Consider the following 15148-nt stretch of genomic DNA (forward strand, 5'->3'; position numbering starts at 1 on the left):
GGTTATCTGCAGAGGTCTATCCTCGCTGTGAAAGCTGGCTTTACCTAGCCCTGACACAGGAAGAAGAGAGGTCCCCAAAGCATGTTTCTGGCAGGAGCAGCAGCCTTCTGCTTCTGGGGAGGGACTACAACATTCTCCCCTGATTTGGCAAGTGGCCAATTCTCCTCCCCATCCCGTAGCCCAGCCTCTGAGCCCCCCTCTCCTCAGCTCCCAGTCGAGGGAATTTCCCTCAGCATCTCCAAATTTCCTGCCTTAAAGAAGAAGAGACAGGCTCAGATAAAAGGGGCGCAGCGGGTTTCAGAACACAGCAGTGCTCTAGAGCCTCGCATCTCCACACCTCCTCCAGCATATCCGGAATCTGTGCTCCCTGGTCTAAGATCTTGTCCGCAATGAGGCTCCTGTCCCGCTGCTCCACCTCCATCCCTGGCCGTTCGTGCTCTCTGCAGCTGCTGGCGTTTCTGTTGCTGCTCACACTGCCACAGCGTTTAGCTGAAGGTAGGAGTGCAGCACCCGCGGAGGCAGGGTGCTTGACACATCCCAGCGGGCCACCCCAGTCACCTGGTCCCAGGAGCGGGGAAAGGACCGTCCCAGCACCCTCCTATAACCACGTCTCTTTTACAGCTGGTCCTTCCTCCGCCTTTGCGGCAATAGAGCTGCGTTGTGTCTGCTTATCAGTAACTTCAAGAATTAATCCCAAAATGATCATGAACTTGGAGGTGATCCCGGCGGGTCCACAGTGCCCCAAGGTGGAAGTCATGTGAGTTTTGATACTGGTCTGGGAAGCAGGTGGTCTTGGGAGAGAGGGAAGTACTCGGGCCTTCCCGCCCCCCCCCCCACGCCCCCTCCCTCGCTCCCACATCGGTAGGTCTTCAGTCACTGTGGCTCACCTGTGCATCCTCTTTCCCCACGCCCGCCCCCCACCCCCCGCCCCTGCCCTCTCACAGAGCTAAACTGAAGAACCAGAAGGAGGTATGTCTGGATCCAGAAGCTCCTTTGATAAAGAAAATCATTCAGAAAATATTGGAAAGGTACTTTGCTTCCTTGGTGTTTGGGGTTTCTTAGTAGTCTCTGCAGATTGGCAAGGTCTTTATTCTCCCTACATGATTTGAGATTCGAGTACCACTGGGGTTAGCATAAAAAGATTCAGAAGGAAAGATGTTCTGCGGGAAGTCTTTATTACAAATTCCACATATTTGAACAATAAAGCCCGGAACACAGTACTGGTGTGTGTGTGTGTGTGTGTGTGTGTGTGTGTGTGTGTGTGTGTGTGTGTGTGTGTGTTGGGCTACAGGGAGGAATTTTAGTTACTGATATAATTTTTTTCTCAACAGTGGAAATAAGAAAACTAAGAGGAATGGACTTGCACTGGAAAGACCGCCCAGAAGCCAATAAAAACATTTCTGAGGAGTATGTCCCCAATGAAGACAAGAAGAAAGGGCTGACCCCTCCACATTAATTTTATTCGTGAGCTCCCTGCTTTGAAGAGGAAAGGGAAACCGCTGTTCTCGAAGCTTTCAGCTCATCTTATCAGTGCATTTTAGCAAACCATAGCCTACTCTTTTCTACTATCTGTTCCACTAACGGAAATCGTGGCATTGTAGTTGTAAGTTAAAAGTCATTGGTTGTTAACCTTTCGAACTGCCTTGAATGGAAGGCGGCCATTGCACTGTCTCCAGAAAATGTGTGTGTGCGTGCGTGTGTGCGTGCATGCATGCGTGTGTGTCTGTGCCTTGTAGTGTTCTTGATAAGGCTGTGGATTTAACAAACCAATGAAGTTCTGTTAGAAGCTGTTGATGGGGACACCCGCATCCTCTTTCTCATGAAATGGGAACTCTTTTACTGTTGTTTCTTGGGTGTGCTGAGGAGCTCCCTTACATCTGAGCCCAGGGTGGCATGTAACTTTTATGATATTAGAATGCTGATGTGCCATGCAAAAACATGTATAGAATGCGTTTCCTTATTTAGAATTCCTAAGGGTGTGGATTCTAGAAGGATTGATGTGTTCTCATCTTATAATTTTAGACATTTGATGTCTTCTTCGTATGGCATAATGTCATGACTTACCCATCCATCTGTATGCTATTTATTAACTAGTTTACTAGAATTACTATTTGGGTCACTAAGTACATATTGTAGGTAGATGAAGAAGGTACGAAGCAGGTACCCAGCTTTCATAAAAAACATATTTACAAGGTATTTCGAGTGAGAGAAACTTTAACAAATATCTATACTCTTAGAGTTTTGAAAACATACTTAACATGTTTGAATATGAATACATCAGTTCGCCACCTCCAAACATATGTTGCATTGCTGAGGCATTTAGATGTCTATACTGCATCTTTTTGAAGACTTTGACTGCTTTGCTATAAGGAAATTGATGTATGCATCACAGCCATTATTTTAAGAGTGTATGTTTTAAAGTGTCTCATTTGTTTATATCACTTTTTTTTGAGAAAAAATAAAGTATCTCTAAATTTCGTTCAAGTTGTTTCTGATTTCTTATGATGGTGAATTTTATTATCCCGAATTCCACAACAATTATTCACAAGTTAACTCCACGATTCTCTGGCTTCCAGAAAGGCCCCCAATTCCCCTAACTCTTTGCTCCACCTCTACATTCATCCCCTTTTGGCTACTTCTTCAGGACATTAGTAGCTTCTGGGGGCCTCAGAAAACACAAACATGACAAGACTTCCCCATCTTAAATCCCTGACTAGCTCTTTTCTCTAGTTCAATTATCAAGTGAGTTCGAGAGACTTGTGCACTAAATGCTGAGGCCCCAGCCTGCTGCCTTGGGAGGCAGGGGAAACTCTGGGAGGTGGGGCCCAGATGAAGGATTTAGATCATAAAGGACATGCTTTTCAAGGGGATGTGGTGACCCCAGGCCACCATTTTCTTCTTTCTCTCACACTCCCCCATTGGTGGCAATGCCTTGTGCCCTCCACCTTGCACACCTGTCAGGGATAAAGCACTAAGACTCAATACCAAACCTCAAGCCTTCAAAACTGCGAGCCAAGACAGACCTTCCCTCCTTTTGCCCTTTTAAGGTTCACCATAGAAGACTTTGTTCCAGTGACACAGTGCTAATTAGCATACTCCATGTTTCCTAGACAGAAAGTAAAAGTTACGAAAGTCCAGCAAGGAAGGCTGTGTCTCACCTCATGCTCTTTCTTCTCAAACTTTACATCTCGCTCACAGCCTCTTCTGCTGGATATTTGGTACTCTAGCCAGGCTCATTCTGTTTCATTTGCCATGGCTCACCTTGCAAGGGCCTTGCTCCTTCCCCGACCCCCACAAGATCAGATTTATTCATCCTTTACCATTTTTCCTCTTTCATGATATATTTTCTTGCCATTCTTCTCAGTGTTTTTCAGACACCAGATGACTGAATTACAACAAATGTTACATTTTTTTTAAAATATGGGGTTCTCCATCCTAGTCTACAAGGAACTCTCTCCAAGCAGCCAGCATAATCTACCCATCTCTGTATCCCTGATGTGTGTGGCACAGACTGACTCAAGCAGTCGGCTACTGTCCTAAAGTCAGCAACCTGGTTCTTAAAAAGTGTTGGTTAACCTGGTTCTTTTCTCCTTGTCTACAGAAAAGCTCCCAGCCCATAGCATCTCAATACCAAGGTGTAGTCTATACAGAAGCCTCTTGTGACAGCGGTTTCCACCGTATCTGCCGTTACCAGTTGATTCTTCCACTTGAAAACATCTGGGAGAAATTAACCTAACACTCATCTTCTAAGGATTTCTCACACTGACTCTAAGTACTGTTTCACTCTCTTGTCTATCTGAAACTTTCCCATACCCATGAGATCACTAGGCCTTAAATATGTGGTTGGTTAAAATTAAATCTACTTACCCGCCTTGGCTCAGACAATTTTCAGTTTATAACATCCTTCATTCATTATGCCAGACTTTCTGCTTGCCTCTGGGCGTGACACATTTAATTCCCGAAGGTATGACAGATTTATGGTAAAATATGGCTAGTGGTTTTGTATTTCTAGCATTGTCTTTAATGCTTGCATAAGGAAAAGAATTTTTGTGGGTAAACTCTCACACACTTGACTTGAAAATCCTTCCTGGATGTCACAGAATGAGAAATTTACCACATAGAATGAGCACCTGGGGAGTTATAGATGCCTCTGTGACTAAACCAAGGAAGAGAAGCAAACTATTGACTACATATCTGATCTGGCATGTTTCTATACTTGAGTGATTTTTAGGACCCTAAGAATTTGTTTCTAAATTTAGAAGGCTTGAGAAAGGTCTATCTATATTCTCTATATAACCTCTCCTGTCTGTTGTCTAGCAGCATTATCAAATGTATAACCAATTGGTCTGCCTATAACTATTCATCAATTAAATGTCATTACTCAGCAGACCAGATGTTGTGCAGGATCTTTGTGGCTTGGGGATTATTGTGATGAAGTAATCAACCTCTTGAGCTCTTTTTTTTTTTTTTTAATAGAGAATGCAGTGTTTTCCAATGGAGCAATGGTTTTCTTTTCTGAGAATAGGCACACATGTCCATGTATGGAGGTAAGAAGACAACTTGGGAGATTTGGCGTCTCCTTCTGCCACATGGATTCTAGGGATCAAATGTGGGTTATCAGACTTCGGGGTCACTGCTTTTTATCCGTTGAACAGTCTCATCAGCATAAAACTATGGTTTTCTTGAGAGGAGCAAGGCACAGAGTAGAGTGAGGGGAAGGGAAGAAGAAAGAGAGGATCATGGTAGGAAGAAATCCCAGCAGCCAACAACGGTCAGCTCCCAAGCAGAGGCAGCCATTTTGAGTTTTCAGCCATGTTTGTGGCTGGTTAACCAGGCCCATCACTACCAAAGGAAGCACAGGGGAAGGGACAACACTAAACTTTCAAAAGAAGAAGGATTATTTCGAGCCACTAAACTAAGAGTGAACTTGGCATACAGGTTAAAAAAAAAATTAGTGCTAACGGGTAAATATGGGTTCTCAGGTTCTGAAACACCCAGATTACAATATCCTCAAACAATGACCCTGCAGCAAACATCAGTCTTGTTCATGCATTTGATGCTCAACAAATGCAGCTAGTGAAAATACATTTTCTCAGGCCCAGAAGACGTAGCAGTGCTCCTGGGTTGCAGTTTGGGGCTTAATAGACACCATGTATACTTTCAGTCATGGCCCGTAGTCCATGGGAAGGAGCTGTAATTCTCTTACCAAATGACAAAGAAAGATCCAGTTCTGGTTCTTATACGTGTCAGAAATTGCCAGGCATGTGGAATGCAAATAGGGGTCCCTTGCTCTAAAGAATTTGCTTTGAACTTGAGTTTATGGGCTTCTTTCTGTCTTCACTCAGAAGACCTTTTTCAAGTTCATCCAAGTGGTGTAAATACACACATTGTCCTTCACGTAATGAACTGCTTGTTTCTACTGTATGAGTGTGCGTGAATATCAAGGTCAACATCTTTGTTCTCTCTTTTATTTTTAACGGAATAGTCATACTCTGTAGATATATGAAAATTAAATGTGTTCTTTCTCTTCACAGTTACACCATACTATGGCTTTTAATGAGCAGGGATACTTCACCCTGCTCATCTGCATTTTCCTCTGCCCAGAAAGGAGAACCCTCAGCTATCGTGAGCTTGAGTGCCACTGAGACTCCCACAGTTTCCATCAGCTCAACACTAAGCAGAAAACATTTGCTTCCAACTCTCAAAGAAAACCTCTCGCTGCCTCCTATCTCAACGTACTAAGGACTTTTGAGAAATGGAGGATTTTACTAACCTTAGCATCTTCTGTGCCAGTTGCTTTTAGACCTGATTTTCAGGTGGTTGTTTATTTTCTCAATACTCAGAAAGCTCTGTGTCTAGCAGAGCTAAATGTGCTATTATTTAAATGAATAGATGAACTTGCAGTATCCATTAAAAATAGCTAACAGATAGGTTTTTATTTTGGTCTGTAGAAACTCACTTGTTTCCTGAGTGATTGCTATTTATAAGGTGGCTTAAGAGGAAAATAGATAAAATAACTTACCACACATTTTTAAAAATGAGCGTGGCAATGAAAGTTTAATAAAAAGCCATAAAGTTATTTTAAAGCTAAAAGCCTCTGTTATCTATTCATTTTTCTAGTATTTATAAAAATTATAATTTTATACAAACTAGCTGCTTTAAGTTGAATAGCTGCTATAAAATATTTTTACACATTTCACAATGAATCACCATTGTTTTCTATATTTTATTTTTACCATGGAAACAGAATACAAATGATAGGCCTAGCAATTAGCCATAATAGTCCTAGTAGTGAGTACAGAGTATGCTTTAAATCCCAATGCCTTGGGCAAACATTTTAGTTCTTTCTTAAAAAAAGAAACATTAAGTGAATAAGTCACACAAGAATTTTGTAATGTCTAACACAAATAGTTGTTTAATATTTCCTGAATAAACAGAAACTACAAAATAGATGTTTTATCTCAAGGCTGAATAATAAGGCCTGTAAGATTCACATGACAATTAATTTGTTGAACCTTCTCATGAACCTTGTTGAAAATGTCCCTTTTTTGTGTGACAGAATACATTTATTGATTAACTTAAAGCAGATTATCATGATACATGCTTGCAGTCTTAGCTACTGGGAGGCAAAGAAGGATTATGAGTTCAAGGCTATCCTAGGTACACAGCAGCGGTTCTCAACCTTCCTACTGCCAGGACCCTTTAAATACTGGTCCTCATGTGTGGTGTCCCCCAACCATATTTTTATTGCTACTTCATAACTGTAATTTTGCCACTATTATTCATCATACTGTAAGTATGTAATATGTAGGATGTCTGATATGTAACCCCTGTGAAAGGGTTAGTTGATCTTCAAAAGGTTGCAATCCACAGGTTGAGAACCACTCTTATGTAGTGAGTTTAAGGTCAGTCTACAATCAGCAACTGTCTTGCATCTGAGAAGATACTCTATATAGCTCCCCTCAAAGAATTAGAGAGATATTACCAATTGAATGTGGAAAGAAGTTTAAGTAGTGTTAAAAATGGAGAAAAATGTACAGTGAAACCAATACATATTGTTAACCATAAGGAGAGTTTCTTTTTGTTGGCCAGAAAAATGAAAGAATATGAATAATATTAAATTCTTTATACTTCACTCAGTTTTGGAAGATGAGCAAATTATATAATGACCCCTATAGAATCATTCCTTTGTGCTGAAAGATCTTCCTGTGAATATGCATTTAATGTGTGTCTCCATAACTGTATACACATACATATAAATACAGATAGAATAGAAATGCCAAATTTCTATTTGGCAGTGGTAGTTCCTGATGACTACCCATTAAAAGCCGTAGTATGGAGTAACTATGAAGAGAAAGAACACATTTAATTTTCATATATCTATAGAGTATGAACATTCCATTAAAAATAAAGGAGAGAACCAACATGTTGACCTTGATATTCACGCACACTCATACAGTAGAAACAAGCAGTTCATTACGTGAAGGACAATGTGTGTATTTATACCACTTGGATGAACTTGAAAAAGGTCTTCTGAGTGAAGACAGAAAGAAGCCCATAAACTCAAGCTCAAAGAAAATCCTTTAGAGCAAGGGACCCCTATTTGCATTCCACATGCCTGGCAATTTCTGACATGTATAAGAACCAGAACTGGATCTTTCTTTGTCATTTGGTAAGAGAATTACAGCTCCTTCCCATGGACTATGGGCCATGACTGAAAGTATACATGGTGTCTATTAAACCCCAAACTGCACTGTAGGAAAGGCATGGCCATGACTACCTGCTCACACAGAGCAAGTGCTTAGAGTGCGTTGGCCTAGGTCTTACCTCTAAGTCGGGTGCTCAAACGTCTGTAAGAGTCAGATGCTGGGAGTGACAGTAGGAATGTGACTGATATGGCACACAACTGGGAGCTAACTCTGCAGGATTTTTAACCTGTCTGGTGGATGTGGGTTGGACATAACTTGACCATCATCTTACGGTTACATAACCACATTATACACACTTCCCCCTTCCCCACTTCTTTCAGTGGTGTAACAAGAGGTCTGGAGACATATAAAGCCGTGCAGCAGCAGTGTTCTAGGCAGCAGCTCATCCCCACATTGAGTCTCCTGGTCCTGGAAGCCATTCTCGTTCACTCTTCGCCACGATGAGCTTCAGACGTAGACCTGCATCCTCCTGCAGAGAGGCCAGCCCGCTTTACAGCCTATGGCTGTTGCCGCTACTGATCCTGCTTCTCATTGGGCTGACTCCCATTGCAATTGGACAATGTAAGAGAAACTTAGGGAAAGATGAGTGTGGGAGGCTGCTTCCCTTCAGCTTGTGTCTGACAGTCTTGTGGTGGTGGTGGTGGTGGGCGGGGGAAGGTGTGGACAAAGTGACTGTATTAGTGTCTCTGCATTTGGAGGATGTAATGACTAAGAATCCAAAGACATACTTATGGACATTTCATATGTGGAAGACAATCTGCTAGCCTCATCATTAAAAGTTTACAGGGCATAGTCACAATGTCTGTGTGAGAGAGGGACAGTTGCCTTCAACTTACAAGTTAGGAAAGGGAGAGGAAATGATATATAATCACTAAATAAATCTTGTGCTCCAATGTAGCTGACGACGACGACATGGACCCATGTGTTGAATCATGCTGCAAATGTCTGAATTTAGAGACTAATGTCCCACGCAAAAATGTCTCCTCTGTGAATATGTTGAGGCCAGGAGATAATTGTGAGAGGGTGCAAGTGATGTAAGTGCTGGATTCTTTGTTCTGTTATTGCCATAAGGGAATCCTCCTCCTATTTTCCTATACTCTTCCTCCCCTCTTCATTGATCTTTTCTGACAGAGAAGCCGTTATACACAGGTAATAATTTTCTCCATTGCAGAGCCACAATGAACGATGGGAAGAAAAGATGCCTGGACCCAAATTCTTCTATGATCAGGAGATTGGTCATACAAATATTGGAAGGCTCTTGACCTGCAGCTTCATCTGTAGACTTCCTGTCAAACCATTTTAGGATGCAGGAGTGGGGGGGGGGGAGGGGATTGAAGTCTGAACTTTCTAGAGTGATTTTCCACTTTGAAATTGGGGCACACTTTCATTCAGTTTCAGAAATCCCATTGCCTTCTGGGAAGGTGTGTTAAAGAACGGCACAAAGGAGATGAGAACGAGCAAACCAAGTTGTCACATGCAATTTCCGGTTTATTTCTGCAGTTCTTGGCTAAACATTGTGCTGTATTTTGCATTTTTTATTTGAAATTTTCTTTCCAAACACATTGTATCATGTTTTCTTTCTATATTTTTGAATTATTCCTTTAGTTTTACCCCTTCTCTCTCCTCCCTCCAAACCCTTTCTTCCACACACAACCCCCCCCCCCACTCGGTTTTCAAATCCCTGGCTGCTTTTTTTCATTGAGTATTGTTATATACATATATATTGGCAAATTTCGCAGTGATCAATGGTAATAGAAATTGCTTAGAGCCAAGAAGAGCATTCCTGCTCAGTAGATAACTGAGTTTTTCCAGTGTCTTAGTCCTAGCATGCCTTGTTTCCAAACAACCTCTGTAACATCTGTTTTAACCTTCAAGCTGAACACAATAAAGTCATGAAAGCAATTTCTGTAAGCAGTGGTCATTTACTTTATAACAAATATGTTTAACATAAGTAGCACCAAAAGTGTGAGATGAAAAAAGGGATCAGCACATTTTTTTTTGTTTTGTTTTAACCTTCACTACTGTCTGCAATGAGGAAATGTGATCAGTCTTACCTGCTGTTAAATGTTCTACTACATTCTCTTTCTTGGGATGAACTTGGGACATCATGTGTGCCAGGCAAGTGTTCTGTCACTGGGCTACATTCCTAGGCTTCTAACTAAAAACATGGTATTTCACAACATAGGTAAAGTCACTAAGTTGATGATTGGTGCCACTTTAATGTCATGCACTAGCAAGAATCTATGACTTTAAAAATGCTAGGCATATTAAGTGTTCTACATGTATTTGGTAAATAATCTTGCCAGGTTAGGTCCCTGTTATCTGGTTATAAGTCCACCCTCTGGAGCCAGGTTGAAGATTTTTTTTCCTGTCATTTAAGTTTCCTGATCTCTAAGATGGGAATGATCTCTTGCTTGTTTAATAGAGTTGATGTGATAATGAAAAGAATTGAATTCAGAATGCTTTGAATACTATATGTCACACAATAGCCCACATATAATCATTAGGACTTGGCTATTAGCAGAACTGCTAGCATTCCCCATGTTACAGAAAGGGAGGAAGCTTGAAGTTTAAGAAATCATGAGACTTGCCTTGGGTTGGGAATGTAGCACAGTGGTAGAGTGCTTACCCAGCAGGCAAGAGATCCTGGGTTCAATTCCCAACAGAGGCAAAAGAAACGTATCTTAGAAAAGAAAACGATCAGGGTGAATATCTGAAATCCTGCTCTTTAACCACCAGAGCATGACCCTGTCGTAGATTCCTCCTTCCGTAAGAAGACTACATTACACATCACAGCATGTTATTGGCACACAAGATACTACACGATGTGGAACTCTCTTACTGTACACTGGTCATGTGGGAAAAAATAATTTCACATACTCCAACCTGTATATGGACATTGTGGCACACTTACATGCTAAACATGTAGTTCACTCAAACTCTACATGGTAAGGGGTCTCCTTTCCTGTCTCTTTACCACCAGACCTTAATAAATTTTATTAGCTTTGCTCCAATTATTAAAAACGTCTGTAGCATCTCGTGCTTATGTCAGATGGTCTCCCAATGAGAGCTAGGAAGATTGGATCTTAACATGGCAGGGTTTGCACTAGGCTTACTCTTCTTGAGATGAGTGTTATCTTTCACTGTTGTGTACCTAGAACTGGATTGCTTTCTTTAAATGCAGAGAAAGGCTGCCTTGACTGACATTTCTATTGAAGTCTTTGGCCAAGGCTGTACAGATTGAAATGCTCTTATCCATTCCTTTTGTGGCTGACCCAGCAGAAGCCTTGGGTTTCAGTTCCCTAAACACATAGGGATTATGGGATGTTTTGCAGTAGCCATTGCTATTGATGCTGAGTGTTCAGAAACATATGTCCCAAGGAATTATTCTTGACAGAATTACTACCCAGGAGGGGCAGATAAAGGGCCACCCACATGATTATAAATGTCTGTGGCATAAATTAATACAGAGATCTTCAAGTGTCCCAGTAAGCTCTCTTATCCAGTGTTAATCCAGAGTAGAGCTGAATAGAGAAATAGCTAGGCTCAGAGCAATGCATTTAAATGTAATTTTAGTGATTTTCCTAAAGAGAGTACTGAGGACACCACACTCTGCTTCATGCAATAGACTGGACGGCAGTTGGGAGGGCCTCTGGAGTTTGCTTCCAGAAGCTAGGGAATCCTTCCACATGAGGGATAGTGTTCAGAGGTCGTTGCTAGACAGCAACTTTAACCCTTTCAATGGCAGAAAATAAATTTCCACCCACACATCTCTAACCACACAGCAGTCACACTCTCTGTAGTTAACAGAAGAGCGGCAGGCAAGAAAGGCAGCAGAGCAAAAGCAGTTTGGGCAATGCAACTGGGAGTTGAGAGGGCAGCACATTGGTGCTGGAGGTCTATGTTCTATAAAACTGTACGGTGATAGCAGAAAACTCTATCACATCCAGTATAACTTTTGCCAAACTCAAGTCCTCCTGTTTCGAACTCTGTAATTGTTCATATACACTCATACTGGGAATGTGGGTCCTGCTGCCAGCTACTAGTCAAGACAGCTAACCTCAGCTTTTTTTTTTTTTTTTTTTTTTTTTCCTGTCTTGTTTTGCTTTAATCTTGGCTGGCCAGAGCCCAATTGCTGTTCCCCAAATGTCATTGTTTTTGCAGAGCAGTTCCTCATCCTGTATCCTGGGTTTCCGGGCTGGGCTGGCAATGAAGATAAAAAGTGCCTGGAAGGTTCCAGGAGCCACTGGCCTTGCACTTTCCCTGCGCTAGTCCTCGGATCTAGCGGCACCCTCTCAACATGAGTGCCCTTGCCATGTTTCGAGGCCTCCGGCCCAGCCCCCAGCTGCTGTTTCTGGGCCTGTTGTTTCTGCCAGCGGTGGTTGCCATGACCAGCGGTGAGCCAGGGTGAAGGGATCCTAGGGGTAAGGAGAGACAGTTCAGGGGACTCAGGGGGTGGACAGGTGAATTCTGATGACGCTAGTCACACTGTATAGGGTTTCCGATTGCGCTTCACCCACTTGCCTTCTGAGGGGGAGGTGATGCTATAACCAAGCCTGTGGAACAGGTACAGAAGTACAGCTGGCCGGGGATATGGTCACCACTACCTCCTCTATTCTCCCTTTCTCCTCCTTTTGCCCTCAGCTAGTCCTGAAGAAAGCGATGGGGATCTTAGCTGTATTTGCGTGAAGACCATCTCCTCTGGAATTCACCCCAAGCACTTCACCAGCCTGGAGGTGATCAGGGCTGGACGCCACTGCGCGGTTCCCCAGCTCATGTGAGTCCTGCCCACATCTCCCAGGCCTGTCCTCTCCTCCTTGGCCCATTCCTTCCCGCCTCTTCCCTTCTTCCAACCAAGGCTCTGAAAAGTATGTTCCTTCTCCCCCAACCCTCAACAGAGCTACGCTGAAGAATGGGAGGAAAATTTGCCTGGACCCGCAAGCATCCCTATATAAGAAAGTAGTCAAGAAACTACTGAAGAGTTAGGTACTAGCTGCCTCAATCTGCAATATGTTACATGGGGTGCTGGAGTTTTGTCTGCTTTTAATGTAGCTGCAATCTTTTGGTTATATTATCCTTCAAGACTTAAATAAATGCATTGAACCAAGTTGTCATAAAGTCAAGCTGTTCCTTTGTAACAGAGCCAAAAATAGTGCTGACAGATCACATGTAAGAAAACATCTTCAGAACATTAAGCAAAAATATCTTGAAGGAAGGTTTGATGTAAAACTGAAATTGCTTGATATTATAGGTTATATGCCAGCTATTGAATATATGTATTTTTACTCAATTTACATTGCCCCATAATTACATTTTAATGTTATATTCTAAATTAACTTTGTCAAAAACAATTAATGGGACTTAAGCATTACTAAGTTGCTTTCAAAAATAAGTACCTAAATCAAACTTTGATTCAAACTTTCTTAAGACTTATACTATTTTATAATAAAAATAACAAAAATGAAATTAGAGTGAACATATAATGCTAATATGTTGATACTTTCAAGAAATTACATGAAACCATCTTTCCATTTGTTGGTACTTGAAGAATGTTTTTATTTCAAAAAAAAGGAAATATTAAAAACAGCTCTTGTTCTCATGTTATTGCCTGTAAGGTTCTTCACCTGGCAAACTTACAGTTCCACTGTGATTTGTTCATACACCTCACTGTTCCTTTAAGCGTGTAGATGTCTTAGGTAGACCTTCCAAAGTATTCTTGGCTTCAGAAGAACCTTATTTGTAATCCAGTTTTCTTTAACACCCCATCATAATATGATACACTAAGCAGCCACAGGGACCAGGAGAGGTTCCAGATGGGTTTACAGTCATACTTCAGAAGACAATTATCAGACACCGAGGAAGGAGAAAGATGCTGTGATTGACATGTATATGTTGGTTTTGTATCACTTGCTTCCTTTCTCTTCTGGTCCCTTATAAAACCTTTTGCAAGTTCTTAGAACCCTATTGGATAATCTAGGATAAGGATTTTATCTCAATAAACTTCATATACTGTGAAGCCTTTTTAATCATGTAAAATAACATTCATAGGGTAAGAAAATCTTGGGGGTGAGAGTGTTGCTCAAATTATCTTCATGGGCAGGAAGGCAAAATCTAATTGACCCAGGAAGAAGCTCTAGATACTAGCATTCATAAGTGAATGCAAGCTAGCATGAGTGTCAGATTCAACCTAATATGGCAGTGCAGAGAGGTAGGCTTAAACTCCTAAGAGAAAATAGTGCAATTAAGGAATTGGGTAGCTCTAGAATGATGGGTAAATGAAAATAGTCATAGTTCGTATACGTTTCCAAGATGCACAACTATCCGAAGGGGAAAGTAAGGACCAGTGACCACACAATTAATTCTCATTGGTTTTTGCTTTGGACGCCACTTTCAGCACAGTTACCCAAATGATCTTTCCAAAACACAGATACAAGCATGGCACTTTACCTTCACAGAATGTTCAAAAACCAAAGTCCTTGGCATGGCACATAAAGGTTTGTCACGGTCACTTTCCCCTTATGCCTTAATGTCCTCATCTATGGAGTAGGGCTTGGGGTTCGGAAAAACACTTGCCGAGAGAACACCATTCCAGGTAGGTGAGTGTTGTAAGGCATTTGGTGGGGCAGTTCTGAATGGGGCGGGGGCGGGGAAGGTCATGGTTACACCAAATGTTCCTCAAATCAAGTGAACTTTATGAGAGAAGTCACTGGAATTGAGGGGAGGGTGAAATGTCTGTTTCTGTTCATTTTTTTTTCCTTTGCTTCCCACCTCTGGAACACCCTTAACAGACAGGACTCAGTGTGTCAAAGGGACCAAACCAGTTTTGCAGTGTCAGCTGGTGCTGGTGTGCTGGGGTTTTATGAATCTTCGTTTCAGAGTCACCCTGACCTGAGAATTCTTAGAGCAACTTTTCAAGTAGCTCCTTTAACAGCAAGGGCATCATCGGAAGAGGACTTTGCCACCTGGAAAATCCCAAGGTATACAACCACGGCCTGCATTTTGAACACTTATGGAGTGATAGATCTAAACTGTCCTTGAGCTCCCCAGCCTCCATCCTTGCAACCAAAGTGGCAGTTGGAGGCAATCAGCAGATAATGTCCACAAACTCGGCCTTCACTCCACAGTCATGTCCCCTATCGACAAAACAAAACCACACAAGCATATGTTGCTCTCTACAGATCTTCGTTTTTGTAATCTTTACTCCCCCCCCCCTTCTAAGGCTTTTGTGGTTAAAAACAACTTCCCCTGTGATGCATGGTGTATGGGGAGGATTCGGTGGGTTTAAAGATATGCATCTATAGTATGCTCTTGTTCATTATAGATAATAGAAATTAGACAAGAGAGGGAAATATTTTGAACTTGAAATTTCAACATAAAGCCTGGTGCAGATAATTCCTTGGCCTGGGCTTGGGGGATGTTTAATACGACAGACACTGGTG

The 15148-nt window shown here is 41.9% G+C and overlaps 3 protein-coding genes across 3 annotated transcripts; all 3 read left to right on the top strand.

The window, feature by feature from the left end:
* Positions 1-270: 270 nt before the first annotated feature.
* Positions 271-1539, top strand: Cxcl6 (C-X-C motif chemokine ligand 6). Its single transcript, XM_051170325.1, has 4 exons — positions 271-495; positions 622-757; positions 945-1028; positions 1332-1539. The coding sequence occupies exons 1-4, from the start codon at positions 390-392 to the stop codon at positions 1390-1392; spliced, it is 387 nt and encodes a 128-aa protein (XP_051026282.1). The 5' UTR covers positions 271-389; the 3' UTR covers positions 1393-1539.
* Positions 1540-8096: 6557 nt separating this feature from the next.
* LOC127210512 (platelet basic protein-like) lies at positions 8097-8971 on the top strand. Its single transcript, XM_051170167.1, has 3 exons — positions 8097-8366; positions 8608-8743; positions 8881-8971. The coding sequence occupies exons 1-3, from the start codon at positions 8150-8152 to the stop codon at positions 8969-8971; spliced, it is 444 nt and encodes a 147-aa protein (XP_051026124.1). The 5' UTR covers positions 8097-8149.
* Positions 8972-11898: 2927 nt separating this feature from the next.
* Positions 11899-13253, top strand: LOC127210600 (platelet factor 4). The gene is made up of 3 exons (XM_051170296.1): positions 11899-12106; positions 12354-12486; positions 12608-13253. The coding sequence occupies exons 1-3, from the start codon at positions 12010-12012 to the stop codon at positions 12693-12695; spliced, it is 318 nt and encodes a 105-aa protein (XP_051026253.1). The 5' UTR covers positions 11899-12009; the 3' UTR covers positions 12696-13253.
* Positions 13254-15148: the final 1895 nt, after the last annotated feature.

This window comes from Acomys russatus, chromosome 28, assembly GCF_903995435.1.
Source record: "Acomys russatus chromosome 28, mAcoRus1.1, whole genome shotgun sequence".
Taxonomy (NCBI): Eukaryota; Metazoa; Chordata; class Mammalia; order Rodentia; family Muridae; genus Acomys; species Acomys russatus.